Source organism: Mustela nivalis, assembly GCF_964662115.1.
Source record: "Mustela nivalis genome assembly, chromosome: 4".
NCBI lineage: Eukaryota > Metazoa > Chordata > Mammalia > Carnivora > Mustelidae > Mustela > Mustela nivalis.
This window is the reverse complement of record NC_139023.1, coordinates 117,336,863-117,353,006: the sequence shown is the minus strand read 5'-3', so window position 1 is coordinate 117,353,006 and position 16,144 is coordinate 117,336,863. Positions and strand designations below refer to the sequence as shown.

At 39.6% G+C, this 16,144-nt stretch overlaps 1 protein-coding gene across 2 annotated transcripts in view; it reads left to right on the top strand.

Annotated features, from left to right (window-relative positions):
* The window catches only part of LOC309862579 (E3 ISG15--protein ligase HERC5-like), a 42,736-nt gene that overhangs the window by 25,272 nt on the left and 1,320 nt on the right, over window positions 1-16,144 (top strand). The window contains exons 14-22 of one of the 2 annotated variants that reach the window (XM_082726604.1): window positions 1,494-1,607; window positions 2,901-3,011; window positions 4,455-4,625; window positions 7,420-7,563; window positions 8,377-8,543; window positions 13,285-13,351; window positions 14,231-14,301; window positions 15,770-15,953; window positions 16,042-16,144. In XM_082726604.1, coding sequence (XP_082582730.1) covers window positions 1,494-1,607; window positions 2,901-3,011; window positions 4,455-4,625; window positions 7,420-7,563; window positions 8,377-8,543; window positions 13,285-13,351; window positions 14,231-14,301; window positions 15,770-15,953; window positions 16,042-16,144 — 1,132 coding nt within the window. The remainder of the gene's footprint in view (window positions 1-1,493; window positions 1,608-2,900; window positions 3,012-4,454; window positions 4,626-7,419; window positions 7,564-8,376; window positions 8,544-13,284; window positions 13,352-14,230; window positions 14,302-15,769; window positions 15,954-16,041) is intronic. The other variant, XM_082726605.1, reaches the window with a different exon arrangement.

Sequence of the window (16,144 nt, the reverse complement as noted above, 5' to 3'; positions counted from 1 at the left end):
ATTTTAACTAACTGCGGTCTGCTTCCTGGAGTTGGTGTTGAGGTACGGTGGTGGACTGTTCATTTCTAGCTTACCCTCATTCTGATGGTTTAGCCCTTTTGGATGCCTGATTTATGAGATGGTTTTCTATCATTGGCCCCATAATTTGAACAGAATCTGGGTTTTGTCTCCGTTCCCCAAAGCCCCAAGCATTGCAAACTGAAGTTAAGTTCCCCAGGTTTGGCAAATACTCTGAAGGCAAATGCTGCTTTCACCTCATTTTTGTCCTGGTTATTTCGTATCTACTTACAGTATTGGTGTTGCATTAAAAATATCTGTTTATACTTCATCCTGTATTTTTTATTGTTTTCAACAAATCAAGATACCTAACCTGCCAAACTGCTTTAAAAAGAATTCTGCCATACTGCTGAAATCAGTGGCCATCTCTGGCTACCTTTAAAGTTTTTGTACAAAAGAGAAAGATTAATTAAAAAAAAATAATTTGAGTTTTGAAAAATTGAGAAATTTACCAAAAAGTACAGGAAAGTATATTCTAATGAGCTTTTTCCACTTGCAAAAAAGGAATCCTGAGAAATACTGAAGCAGTAACAAGAATCCTCAAGAAATCCTGCTTTATCCTTTAACTTTTAATGGTGACATTAGATTATTTGTCAGGCTCCCTCCCCAACCTCAGGAGGGAGACCACAGGAAGCCACAGGGATAAAACACCCACTTTTTCCACAACTGGGGATGTGCAAGGCTGAGATCAGCAGGTTCCAGCGGACCATATCATGGAGTTGAAACAGCTTCATGATGCTCTGGGTGGTGGTGCTGGAGGTTTGGATCATCTAAGGTCTAGGTCAGGGTTAATACAATATTCCAGGTGAATGGAAGCCAAGAGGAGCTTTTAGAGGACGTCTCGAGAGTGAGTCTTTTAGGTGGGGACTGTGCCCATTTATGTCAAGTACCTACTGTCACTCAGGTCCAAAGCATGCAGTGTCATTATCAGTGTCTTCACTGACTGATGATTAGTGCTCTTGTACGGTGTCCATGGATACGCCTGGTCATCGGGTGATGAAGGCTGGAAGACACCCCCCCAGTTTAGGTGGGGGATGTTCCACACGTGCCCTATCAGTGGGAGACGTCTGTAAATGGTATATTGTTAAGCTCTGAAGAACAGGACATAATATATTGGGCCCCAGAGTACTTTGGATTTAGGCTGTGATTTGGCTGTGTTTTTCCTTGGACCTAAAATTCTTTAAAGCTTTTCTATGAATTAAAAGTAAGTATGAGTAAGTTTATCATCATATCAATTTCTGCTATTAAATTGTAGGTATTCTTTATGTTTCTGAAAATTTGGGCCTTGGCCAGTGGAGGAATTGGATAGAACTTTATTCTGGTCATTGAAAAAGAGTGTTTAATTTGCTGTCTATGCTGATAATCTAATCAATAGCCATAAAGCAGAATTGTCTTTATATATATAAAACTTTCTCATGGGCCATATTTTATTAAAGGTAAACCAGGCTGTGTGTCAACTACCTGAAAATATTTTCAAAGTAAACGAGCTTACGCACTGGCTTGATTTTTATGGGGATGCATACAGAAGGTCTGCTTGGAAAATTAACTCTGTAAGTATAGCGTGTTTATTATTTATTTAGTAAAGATTCTATTTTTTTTTTTAAGATTTTATTTATTTATTTGACAGAGAGAGATCACAAGTAGGCAGAGAGGCAGGCAGAGAGAGAGAGAGGAGGAAGCAGGCTCCCTGCTGAGCAGAGAGCCCGATGCGGGACTTGATCCCAGGACCCTGAGATCATGACCTGAGCCGAAGGCAGCGGCTTAACCCACTGAGCCACCCAGGCGCCCAAAGATTCTATTTCTTAAAACTAATCTGTACCCCCAGTGTGAGGGGTCAGATGAGTTGCGTGCTCTACCAACTAAACCAGCCAGTCACCCCATTAGGGTATGATCAGAGGGGGAAGTGAGTTAATGTAGGTGTTTGTGCTATAACTCTTATGCATGGGTTTCCAATCCTTGTACCCTGCAAAATTGCTCAGGAGAAATAACAGGGCTTACAGGAAAAGCGAGATAGTCCCCTCAAAACCAATGCAGTTTTGTAGCCAGAGCCCTCATAGAAAAGCGCTTACTACCTTAGATCATTTGGATCTAACCAGGTAAGCAGCTCTTAGAGAGTGCCACAAGAATATGAAAATGCACCAAACAAAATGGTAGAAATGTACTCATACTCTAATGAGAGAATTGGTGGTACTGAGATGGCGCACATGGGAGTGGGGCTTTCTTAGGTGGGCGTACAAGGCAGCATAACTCACCAGGAGCCAGCAAGCAGAATGGGGCTGCAGCTTTGGTGGTGGCTCTGGGTGTGTCCTTTTTAATTTTATGAAATTGAAGCTGAAGGGCCGTTGCTGCCAGTTCAGCAGCTGACCTGAGCTTTTTTTCCTTCTCTCTGAATGTTGGAATTCTGCCCCTAGCACATTGACCCTTAACTGGCAGAAGTCAAGTACAAGCTCAGCACCTATATCCACATTATATCATTCACCTATTTTTCTCAGTGCATCTGAACTAATTTGCATTTTGAAAGTGCACATTGTCGCAGAACAAACTCTTTGGGAAAGTGTCTAGAGTTTACAATTGATTGCTAAGTTAAATGAGCACTGGAAGATACTAGCTCAATTTTTATTTATTTATTTTTAAGTACTAGGTTTACATATCTCTCACTGATATACACAAAACATTTTTTTAGAATTTTAGGTATCTAAGTACTACTGACCAGCAATTTGGATTGCTTCTGCTAGAAGAACTGAGACCTTAAACTAAGTATCAGGGATTTTAGGCTGTGAGTTAAGGTGTTAAGATTTCTCTGTTCTTTGATTTGTCAGAATTCTTGCCATTTCCATTTTTAGGACACTTCAGTAGACACTCAGTATCCTGTCATATTCAGTCATTTTCCATTTATCTTTAATATTCTGTCGAAAATCAAACTACTGTATGCAGATTCACTTTTAAAAATACAGGTATGTATGCCTATTTCTTTGTCTTCATTAACAAATCAGATGATAAATGCCTTCTTAAGTATACAATATTTTGGGGGTTGATAACATTGAAAACAATGGTTGTTTAACATTCATGGAGCTTAGACTACCCAAGGTGTCAAGAAAGACTGTTGTAATTTGGATTGGTCTGGCTTTGAGGCACATTAGGGCCTCAGCAGTGGAAGAGAGAGCAGCATGGACAGCTCCCCTAGCTTGTGGGGCTTTTGCCTTGAGGTTGGGCCATGTATACAGGTCTTCTGTACAGCATCAAAAGAGGCATAGTAGGCTTGGGCTTGGTTGGGATTAGCAAACCCATATTTAAGGAGCCCAGTCTAATTAAAAAACAGAGCAGTGGGAATAGTGGGGACAGAGGACTCTTGAAATGCGGACACACATAGATGGCTGGTAGTCTAATGGTGCCATGATCAAGGTTTGTAAAAAGTGTCCTCTTTTCAGTGAACTGTTATCGGGTGAGTTGGTTCTATTTGTCAACATATCCAAAAAGTGATTTTGAACTTAAAACTAAACTATTGAAAATGCCCCCGGAAATGAAAGCGCCAAAGAGTGTCTGCTCTTGTTATTGCTTTTATATATGCATCTGGATATGTATATGTGTGAATCATATTCAAATATAGGTTATAACATTGGATACTTTTATATAATGCAGTTAACCACTATAAAACAAAATGGGAAATTGATTTGTAAATATGACTATTGATAAAATATTTAACAAAGGAAAAATGAAAGGAAAAAAGATACAAGAATTTTATTTTCCTTCAACTCTTACAACTCCTCTCCTAATTTTTAGCAGGCGTCCAGTGATAATTTCATGAACCTAGTATTTGATTGTTCATTGTGCTGAGAGCCTTAGACTTGAATTGCCGTTTGATCAGATAGACTGTCTGTGCTGCGCGCATGCGCATCTATCTTTCTGCCTCATATAGAACTTTTTAGATTATCTGTGCCCTAAAATCTCTCATTGGGTTTTTTTCCTAGCATAGGATATCTTTAGAGGGGTCTCATTCCTGAAGTTTCCTGCAGCATGCTTTCTTTCTGAACTTCTTTTCCAAATGAGGAGGTTATGTTCAGCATACTGCTTCAGTGCTTGCTAATCATTCTCTTAATCTAATGATGGCAGTTAGCTCTGGTAGCTGAAGTATTAATAATTGTTGCCAGATAAAGTGGACCAGTGGAGGCCACACCTGGTCACTTTCCTGCTTACACTGGTTGGCTCCACAACATTTTTCATCCACCAGGTGTTTCTTCGGCTCGTAGAGGGTGAATGCTGAATGTATGGCTTCTCTCCAGTGGCTTATGTAAATAAAGCTCTATTCATGAATGTTTGTAACAAGCACTCCTAATAAATTGACCAAATTCCCACTTAGAGCAAATGGTGAAATGAGTGAAACATTTCTGTTTTCCTAGGAGAAGAAATTTAGAGCATGTATGCGGTTGGCTGGAATTGTGGAACAAGGAGGGTCCGAATTAGCTTTGCTGCCCACTTTGAATCTAACAGTCAGAAGGAGTCACTTGATTGAAGATGTTTTGAGTCACCTAAATCAGTTTGAGAATGAAGATCTGAGGAGAGAGTTAATGGTAAAGTATAATTCTCTATATTTTTGCTGCTGAGAGAAGGAAAACATAAAAGGATGGACAGTGGGTCTTGCAGAGAAGAAAGAATCTCCCTTTGCCGTGCAGTGTTGCCCTGATACCCCATGTAGCTGTGATTTGCTGGGAATAGCTGTGGGCACTTAGTTGCCCTCAGGCTGAGGAGCAGCGGTTGAAAGGGTTGTCCTCCCCCAGCCTGGGCAGCTAAAAAGTCCAGAACTACCCTTAAGAGGTCCAGTCCCTCCTGAGACCTGACCCAGCCTAGCTAGTCACCCCCTGGGAGGGTTCCAGTGAGATGAGGTTGACACAGAGATTTGAAGATTAGTTTCTGCTCTCATACATGTACCCAAATTGCTGTGGAAAAGAGAACTTCCTCTTTATTAACTGTAGTTTTTTGAGGGTATTATTGTAGAAAGCCCCATGTTCTGAACATAGATGATCTCTGGTTTAGTTATTCTATAACTTGCCTTACTAGTAGATATTGGACACAGGATAACAATAATAATATCTAGTGAATCTGGTGAACATTTTCCTTGTGCCAAGAACACTGTGAATGCTTCACAAATATTTATGTAACCCTTTCAGTGACACTGCATGGAAGGTTCTGTTTTTCCTTTGTTTTGCTGATGTGGAAACTGAGGTACAGAACAATTAGGTGACTTACCCAAGGGCAATCCAGCTGAGAAGTATCAGAGCTAGGATTTGGGCCCAACTGTTAGGCTCCAGACTTTCCATTTAATCACGACAAAGATTTGCCTGATGATATTTATTAGAATGTTTTGATAGACCTTAGTTTATCACTTATCCTACTCAGATTAAAGAATGACTTGACTCAAGTTCAAGACACTATTTGAAAAGTATGTTGCACTAGGATTTGTGGTTAGAGGTAGCATTACCACATATTTTTGCATATAGGTAGTTTTTTAAAAATCTAACAAACTCATTATGTGAATCTTAACCTGTGATGTCAAGCCAGCCCACTGAGTTATTTTAGTTCCATTTTTATAGTTCATTCATCCCTCTTAAACATTTAGGTAACATTTGATGAGCAGCCACCATTTTCCAGACTGTGAGAGGTGTTTTGCATATGTTTTTCTGTTTAATTTTCCTGATAATCTCGTGAGAAAACTGAGGCTCTGTGAGATGAAGAACCTTGCCCATAGGAAGGGACAGAGTAAGGATTTGACAACTTAGATTTTACTTATTTATTTTTTTTAGAGAGACGGGACAAAGGGGAAGGGAAAGGGAGAGACTCCCAAACAGACTCCACACTGAGGAGGGAGCCCAACACAGGGCTTGATCCCACGACCCTGAGATCATGACCTGAGCTGAAACCAAGAGTTGGACACTTAACTGACTGAGCTACGCAGGTGCCCCAATACCTCGTCTTCTAAAGATTTTGAATAATTTATTGAGGTTTGAAACTTGGATCTCTAGAAAATAGAAAAGGCATCCATCCATTTAAAGCAGTAAAAGGAGATTTTGGGGAAGTGCCATGGAACATCCCAAAGGCAACGTTGAGCAGGCCTTTGAACAGGAGTGTGCATCAGTCAGAGAGAAGGTAGAGTGGAGAGGAAGGTTAAATGGCTACAGGTGGTAAGTGAAGTTTAAAGAGAAATCGAGCATCCAGGGAAAGCGGAAAGGCAGAACTAGCGCAGAACTGCAAGAATTTCTGGTATTAAAGCAGCAGGAAAAAGAAGAGAGAAATAAAAAACCTAGTTAATGCTTCATAAAAGAAAGTAAGGGAGAAAACAGCGTGAAGAAAGAAGAGGGGATCGGAAGTATAAAATGAGCTCGTGAAATCAGGGAGAGGAGACGTGCGAATGGCCCTCGGAATTCAGGGGTTCACATGTTCTTGGTCCTCTTGAAGAGAGCACTTTTAAGTAGGGAAATAGTTTCGGAAGTTGGGGTACCTGATTCTCCAGAATTTGGTGACCTAGAGTAGAAGCCAGTATTACCTGTATGAGACAATGGTATTGAGATTTTCTTCTTTTAAGAGTAAGGGAGACCTCAACACATTTGTACACTGAAGTGAGGGATTCTTGAGGATTCTAAGAAGAAAGGGCAGGAATGAGTGAGTATTTGAAGGAGCAAAGATGGGTTATGGTAGAATCATCCTAGGTAGAGATTGGTGTCCCTGGGTGCCTTCTCAAGAAGTAAACAACAAAGCCAGTAGGTAACTTATGTGTGCTCTGGTTTTTCAGCCTTTGAAAATCCAACTATTATTTATTTCTTTATGTTTATTTTCATTTAACTTAACGTTCCTTATTACATAATACCAATTGAGGTCAGCTTAGTAGCTGAAGTTATCAGGCTCTGAGACTTGACAGATACAGGATTAAATCTAGGCTGTACCCCTTAGCTGTGTGTGACCTTGGGAAGTTAATATTTAAGTTCTTTTTTTTTTTTTTTTAAAGATTTTATTCTTTGACAGACAGAGATCACAAGCAGGCAGAGAGGCAGACAGAGAGAGAGGAAGGGAAGCAAGCTTCCTGCTGAGCAGAGAGCCCGACATGGGGCTCGATCCCAGGACCCTGGGATCATGACCTGAGCCGAAAGCAGAGGCTTTAACCTACTGAACCACCCAGGTGCCCCAATGTTTTAAATTCTTGAAGCTCATTGCCTCATAGAATTATTGTGAAGATTAAACAAGTAAGATGCTTAGTGCTTACCAAATACTTGGGTCCATAAATAATGTTTACTCTTATGATTAATAAGTGAGTCTTAATACAGAGCAATACTGAGCCCTGGAAGTGATACGTTATTTGCTGTGTTTCTTCAGGTTTCATTTAGTGGAGAAATTGGACATGACTCTGGAGGAGTCAAGGTAGAGTTTTTCCACTGTCTGTTTGAGGAGATGACCCGGCCAGAATATGGGATGTTCATGTATCCTGAGGAGGCTTCCTACATGTGGTTTCCTGTCAGGGTGAGTCCTCTCCTTTTTGCTTACGGTTATCAACAGAAAAGGCATGTCATACACCATTGGAAATTAGGTTGTCTAGACATTTTCATTTTAGGAGAGGAGTTATTGATACATATAATTATGGAAATAGCCTTCAGTTTTAATAAGGTGATTATTTTCTTTAAAATGGAGTCCCCTTTCCCTGTGTTCCCAATTCTGCCCACACAGGAAAACTTAAACAGTGTATGTTTTTGACCATTTATAGAATGTTTGGATAAAAAGGAACCCTTCCTTTCTCAGGTGCCCATTTTTTTTTTTTGTTCAGTTCTATTTTTCCTTGTGAATTGAAAATTTCTTTTCAAATTTTCTTTTGAAAGCATTAAAAGAAAGTGAAAACTTTAGTTTATGAGGGTTTGCTGTGCCTAATGTGGGTCTATTAGTGTCCCTGTGGCAGAGATTTAACTTGACTTAATGACTGCACATAAACCCTAAATATTCTTATCGCAAGCTTTACTTTTTTTAAGATTTTGTTTATTGAGAGAGAATGTGTGAGCCAGTGGGGGGAGGGGCAGAGGGAGAGGGAGACAGAGAATCTCAAGTAGACTTCCCACTGAGAGTGGAACCTGATGAGAGGCTCCATCTCACAACCCTGAGATCGTGACCTAAGCAAAATCAAGAGTCAGAGGCTTAACTGACTGAGCCACCCTGGGGCCCCGCAAACTTTTTGATTTTAATTTGTGATTTGACTTTGTGAAAAGGAGAAAAGGTTTAGGTAATATGAATATTCCATTTTACTTGTAAAAATTAAAAGACATCAAATTTTTTTTCTCTTTTCAGCCTAAATTTGAGAAGAAGAGATATTTTTTCTTTGGGGTTCTTTGTGGACTTTCCCTATTCAATTTCAATGTTGCCAACATCCCTTTCCCACTGGCCCTGTTTAAGAAACTTTTGAACCAAACACCATCATTGGAAGACTTAAAAGAACTGAGTCCTGTTTTGGGAAAGTAAGTAACATAGTTCTTTTTCTAGAACTCTACATAATACGTATTTAGATATAGGTATACCTCATTTCATTACCTTGTGCTTCATAAATAGTATGTGCTTCTTAGGTAGTAGTGTTTTTTACAGAGGCACCTGGGTGGCTTAGTGGGTTAGGCCTCTGCCTTCAGTTCAGGTCATGATCTCCGGGTCCTGGAATCGAGTCCCGCATCGGGCTCTCTGCTCAGTGGGGGACCTACTTCCCCTTGCCTCTCTGCCTACTTGTGATCTTTCTCTCCCTGTCAAATAAAAAAAAAATAGGTTTTTTTTAATAGATCGAAGGTGGGACGCCTGGGTGGCTCAGCTGGTTAAGCAGCTGCCTTTGGCTCAGGTCATGGTCCCAGCGTCGTGGGATCGAGTCCCACATCGGGCTCCCTGCTCGGCAGGGAGCCTGCTTCTCCCTCTGCCTCTGCCTGCCATTCTGTCTGCCTGTGCTCACTCGCTTGCTCTCCCCCTCTCTCTCTGATAAATAAATAAAATCTTTAAAAAAAATAAATAATAGATCGAAGGTTTGTGGCAACCCTGTGTTAAGTAAGCCATTTTTCCAATAGCATTTGCTCACTTAGGGTCTCTCTGTCACATTTATGGTAATTGTCACGGTATTTCAAATGTTTCCATTACTATTCTATTTGTTTTGTTGATCTTGATCAGTGATTACAACTTGCTGAGAGCTCAGAGGATGGTGAGCATTGAAGTATTTTTATTTTTATTTTTTTTTTTTTAATTATGGTAGCCACCATACAGTACATCATTAGTTTTTGATGTAGTATTCCAAGATTCATTGTTTATGTATAACACCCAGTGCTCCATGCAGTATGTGCCCTCCTTAATATCTACCACCAGGCTCACATTTCCCCCAAAACCCTCAGTCTGTTTCTCGGAGTCCACAGTCTCTCATGGTTCATATCCTCCTTTGACTTCCCCCTCCTGCATTTTTCCTTTCCTTCTCCTTATGTCCTCTGTGCTATTCCTTATGTTCCACAAGTGAGTGAAACTATTTGATGATTGAACATTAAAGTATTTTTAAATTAATGCATGCACATTTTTAAGACATAATGCTTTTACACACTTACTATAGTGTGGTGTGAACATATCTTTTTTTTTTTAAAGATTTTATTTATTTATTTGACAGAGAGAAATCACAAGTAGACGGAGAGGCAGGCAGAGAGAGAGGAAGGGAAGCAGGCTCCCTGCTGAGCAGAGAGCCCGATGCGGGACTCGATCCCAGGACCCTGAGATCATGACCTGAGCCGAAGGCAGCGGCTTAACCCACTGAGCCACCCAGGCGCCCCGTGAACATATCTTTTAAATGCACTGGGAAACCAAGTAATTCTTTTTGACTTGTGTATGCTTGGATAATTGCTTTATTGCAGTGTCTGGAATCAGATCTGCAGTAACTCCAAGGTATGCCTGTAAATAAACACACCTCCCCACCCAAAAAGCATTTTTGTTCAGCAGCAACATTCTAGGTACCTTAGGTCAAGTATTATTTTGGGAAGAACTGTTAGATAATAATTTAACTTTTCAAATTAAGAGAAGTTGATTTCCCCTATGATTGGTCCTTAATGCTTATAATAATCTTTGAACCTTGTGTAGAAATAGTCATGGGCAGAGCACAAGTTATACCCTATGAATTTGCAAGTGACATTTGTTTTAAATCTTGTTTCTTATCCTCACCTTTAAAGTGAAAACTTACTTCTAAGTTAAAAAGCCAAGCCACCACCTCATAAAAAATACTGGTAATAGAAAGGGGTGATATTCCTGCTGTGTAAGTGTTCCTCAACATCCATAAGAAAATGGACAAATAAAAAGGAAGTTAACCCACAAAGGAGTAACAGAATGGCTTCAGCTCCCCAGTGCTCATGGAATGCAGATGAAAATCAGAGGCCAATGTGCTGCCCATTTACAGTGGTTGGAAATACTGATGCTATATGGTGTTTGCCAGGGTTTGGGAAAAGGTTTGCTCTAATTTCAGGGGTTGGTAGTGGACGTATGAGTTGGTGATTCCTTTTCAGAGAACAGTGTAATCGTACTTACCTGAATCAAAAATGTATTTGCCACTTTAGCCTAGCAGTTTTGTCTCTAGATATTTAATTTCAGAAATTATACAATCATGCAAGGCTGTTTCCATACTAATGTATATTGCATTACATAGTTCATAATCTGTGGAATACCTAAATGTTCTTTAATAAGGGAATTACTTATTTTTGGTATATTTATGCAGTGAAATCCTATGTAGATTTTTAAAAGAATGAGAATGGTAGTATGGTCTTTTTTTTTTTTTTTTTTTTTCTAAACTGTGCAGGCCAGTGGGAGAGAGGGAGAATCTCAAAGCAAGCCCCTGCAGGGCTCAGTCTCATGACCCTGAGATCATACCTAAGCTAAAATCAAGAGTCAGATACTTAACAGACTGAGCCATCTAGGTGCCCTGATCCTATTATTATTATCCCCACTTCACAGGTGAGGAAACAAACACAGACAGTTTGGGTAGCTTGTCTGAGAGCCCATAGTGACAGAACCATGAATTGAACACAGTCTGGCTCCAGCGTCCAACTATTAATCATTATTACTAATTATACTAATAAGATAACGAAAAACATCAGAAGCACCAGATTGGGCAAGGAGGAGATAAATTTATTGTTTTTTACTGAAACAGTGAAAATGACCTAAATATTGCTTATGCCTAAGAAGACTTAATACACATCAACCTTATAAATGTAAAGATCATTAAATCTGTATCAGTGTTCCTCATGCTTTTAGGTCTTCAGAATCTTTAGAAAGCTGTATTAATTGAGGACAGTACAGTGTGGGTCCAGGTTTTCAATGGAAGAAAAGTGAGAGTTCAGACACTGATCCAGGCGCTTGTGGAACTTGCTGGAGGTAGTATACTGAATTAATGGGAACAGGACTGTCAGTTCATGCATATGGGAAAAAAGGATCATTGATGCCTTATGGTGTATGCAGAAATCAGGTTCATGTGGGTGAAGGACTTAAATAGTAAAGCAAAAATGTTGAAAGTATGGACAAATATATTCCTTGCTTTTGCAGTCCTTTTTTTTTTTTTTTTTTTTAAAGATTTTTATTTGACAGAGATCACAAGTAGGCAGAGAGGCAGGCAGAGAGAGAAGGGGAAGCAGGTTCCCCGCTGAGCAGAAGTCCCCATGCGGGGCTCGATCCCAGGACCCTGAGAACATGACCTGAGCCGAAGGCAGAGGCTTTAACTCACTGAGCAGTATTAAGACAGCAAAATTACCAATATTGAAGGAAAGACGATAAGTTTAACTGCAGTAAGATTAAAGAATTTATCTGTTCTTCATGAGCTACCTTAACAAAAGGGGACAACACTCTCTTTTTTAATTAAACATTTAACAGTTAAACATATGACAACTGTTACTTGTGACATATTTTGGGGGTGGTAGAAAAATGGGATAGGGGAGGTATACAGGTAGGTGTAAGATACTAGCAATGTTTGAAGAGGCAGGCTCCTAAGTATTCTTTGTAAAAACACCCCTCAGTTAGCACATAAGCCATATACATGGACAGATAATGACAAGAGTATCATGAACAAGTTCCCATCACTCCCTCTCCTCACCGCCCCCCTGCCAAAACCTATAATGAATAACACATGGTCTGTTTTTCACAATTGTGTTATAAAAAATCCAGGGGGAGGGGATAGTCAGCTTGGACTCCACCTTCCAGAGGCCTTCCCCGGTGACACATCCCTTTAACAAGAGTTAACCAAGGCTGTATGTGGACACTTAACAGAGTTTCTGCACACAGCTCACTGTACTATAGGGAGGCTTCCATCTGCATAGCTTACCTACGAGTCTCAGTGTATTGACAGTAATGTCTCAGCTTTCATCCCTTATTGCTGCCTCATTGGGTGCTTGATAGATGTTTGTGGAATGACTACATGAGAGAATGAGCAAACACAATGAGACATAGGACTTTATAATTTCTTTTTAAGATTTTATTTATTTGACAGATCACAAGTAGGCAGAGAGGCAGGCAGAGAGAGAGGAGGAAGCAGGCTCCCCGCTGAGTGGAGAGCCCGATGCAGGGCTCCATCCTAGGACCCTGGGATCACGACCTGAGCTGAAGGCAGAGGCTTTAACCCACTGAGCCACCTAGGCGCCCCAGGACTTTATAAATGAAGTACCATAGGACAACAGAGGGTGGAGATATAAAAACACTGGCTGCTTTCCATGTTGGTGTGACCTGCATTCTCACAAATGTCTTGAAACAGTTAAGGTAGTTGATTGTCACATCTGTCTTAAGCTTGATGATATTGAGACAGTAGATACAGAGAAGGTGCTCTGACCTTCTCATTCCTTGAATTTCCTAAGTGATACCTGACATTTAAAAGATTATTGTTCTGTAGGTACAGTTCAAAAGCTTAAATAAAGGTAATGCTGATTTGAATGAGTTTCAGTATCAGATAGGTTATCAGTCCTTTTCTGTAGAAACGTATAATCACTGAGTAAAGGAAGGTAGGATACAGGGAAGAGAGCTTGCAGAATTGCAAATACTCAGAAACTTCACGCCTGTCAATGAGGTCTGGCTATCAGTACACAGAGAAATGGGCATTGTTAACTAGTGACCGGACTTCCCACCTTCAGAATAGTCCTGTATTTGACATTTATTTAGATGATGTGTCCAGTGATCATAGTTACTCACTTTTAAAAAATAAAATTATTTATTCTTTAGGAGTTTGCAGACGCTTCTGGATGATGAAGGTGATGACTTTGGAGAAGTATTTTATATCTATTTTAATGTGAGTAATGATAACCAGATTACAGATCAGTTTTAATCATATTAATCCTTTACATGTTCAGATTCTAGACATACCACTTTAATAAAAGGACAAACTTCTGAATTAATGCAAAAGTTTTTTTTTTTTCTTCACTTTTTATGAGCTGGGCCTATCAGATTTTTCTACGAAACAACACCTAAACATAGTGGCTTAAACACAATTCATTGAGTTTCTGGCCTGAATCGACTTGCCTGGGCTGAATGGTTTCCACCTGCCTTGCTCGTATACCCAGTTGTTGGCTGGGTTATGGAATGTGGGCTGAAACAGCTTTTCTGTTCTAGGGGGTCTCTTGGTGTTCCAGTAGTCCTATCTTTATAGAACTGTCATAGGATTACAAAGAGTGGGAAGAGATGGCAAGCCTCACCATACAAGCTTCTTTTTAAGCTTTTACTTACAGCATATCCTATTGACCAGAGTAGCTTACATGGCCACAGCCATATGCAAGGCTGAAGAACTGAAGTCCTCCTCTTGATGGGGTTGGGGGTGCTGGGGGGTTGCACAGCTATTGCAAAGTCACACTGCACAGGGGCTTGAATACCAGGCTGGGAAGAAGTTGTGACCGTTTTTGCAAATCTACCATTCTATGTCTAACTATATAAAGTGACTATTGAAATGTGGCATTTGCCCAATTTTTTCAGTATGATAAATCAAGTTTTTTAAAAATTAATTTTTCATTCTGCATGATAAGATAGTAGCTTTTTACGTGCACATTTTGTTTGCATGACAGAAATGCGTACTTTTATAAGATCTTGCGAAAAAAGGTATGCTTTAAGGGTTTTTTTTTTGATAATTGCTTCGGATAATTTTGGAGACACTATCTGAGTTTATTTGTGGTTACAGGTGCATTGGGACAAAAATGATACAGACCTAATTCCTAATGGAAGTTGTGTCATTGTTGACCAGACTAACAAGTACGTACAGAGAAGTGAAATATGTTTTGTTTATACACTGTTTATTTCACTGGGCTCTAAAAATGTATTAGAGTTCTTACCAGTTAATCATTTTTTAATAAGACAGTGAGGTGGTGTATATTGTGTGTACGTGTGTGTCTCCTGGAGTTTATATTCTGGTAGGAAAGGAAATAGCTTTCGCAGAGAGGCCTTCCCTTATCGTCCTGTCTAGGTTTATACCACTAACTTCTGTCTCTATCTCCTTACCTGTTTCACTTTTTCTTTTCATATCACCCATTAATACCTTTAGGATTACTGCTTGCCTGTATTTCCCCAATAATAAATAAGCTACTGCAGTGAGCTGCATGATGGCAAGGACTAGTCATGTTCATCATGGTTTATCTAGTACCTAGAAGAGCCACTGGTCTGTGGCAGGCACTTAGTATTTATAATGTTACTACATGGTACTGTGGTGTTTTGAGTTCTCAGCCCCTTAACAGGATTCTGTTTTAAAGCCACAGTGTGGGATGAGAGAATATTCCACCAGTAGTTGGTTAGAGTGGCAGAGAGATGCCACCAGATGCTCATTCTGGTATAAGCCAGCCAGCTATTTTCCCTCCATCTTTTCATCTTTATTTTTAAAAAAGAACTTCGAAGTCTGACATACAGAAAAGTATACATGTAAGTATACAGATCAAGAAATAGAACATTTCCAGTTCTGTAGTATATTTTATGAATATTCTAATTCACCTATATTATCACTGATAGACATACTGAGGTTCTCTGCCTCTTCACAACTACTTTTAGCCTAGTAGCTTTCCCTGAATCAGCAAATGGCCCAGAGGGAAAAACTGCAAGTAAAATGCCGGGCTCACTTTGCAGGGCTTCCCCTCTCTCTTAGTAGGTCAGAGGCTTCTTGCATCTTAGGTTAGGAAGCCTAGAGCTAGATGTGTTTTTGTATATTCTCTAGCTTTTTCTAGTTCTTCTCTTTGGGAGTATTTGGGTGTGCTATCCCATCATAGCTAGATGTAGAAATCCCTTCTCTATTTGTGCTTAACCACAAATACTAACATTAACTACTGTCATACATTCAGAGAGTATGGAAGACCATAAAATAAAATGGGAGAATTTTCCCATCTCCCAAGCCTGTTTTCCAGAGCACTATCAGCAGGTCAGGTTTTACACTTCCACACTTTCTCTGTTCTAATCTGTGTCCTTTCTTTAACTGTGTGACCTTGAGTTATTGTATAACTTCACCAAGAAACTTCTTTTCTTTAATAAAATGTCCTAAGAATCTGCCCTGAGAGTTGTATGACAATTAAGTTAGAGATATGAAAAATAGCCAAGTGCATATGGCTATTTTTTGGCACTTAATTGTTAGGTGTTTTAGTTCTCATTTTATTTTTGGCTTTCTGCCCATCTTCCCTGCCCCTGCTAGTTTCCGTCAGGGTACTGCAGTAAACTGAAATAATTTTTTGTTTCATTAAAGGAGAGACTATGTTTCTAAATATGTCAATTACATCTTCAACATCTCTGTGAAGGCACTTTATGAAGAATTTCAAAGAGGATTTTACAGAGTGTGTGACAAGGATATTATTGAGTTTTTCCATCCGGAAGAACTAAAGGATGTGATTATTGGAAATACAGATTATGACTGGGAAACCTTTGAGAAGGTATATCGTAAAGGCCTAGAAGTTTGAATTTGAATTTCCTGTTTATTATTTCCTGAATATGTTTTTTTTGTGTTTATTTTTTTTCTAGAATGCACATTATGAAGAGGGATATGATAATTCACATCCCACCATAGTGATGTTTTGGAAGGCTTTACACAAATTGACTTTGGAGGAAAAGAAAAAGTTCCTTG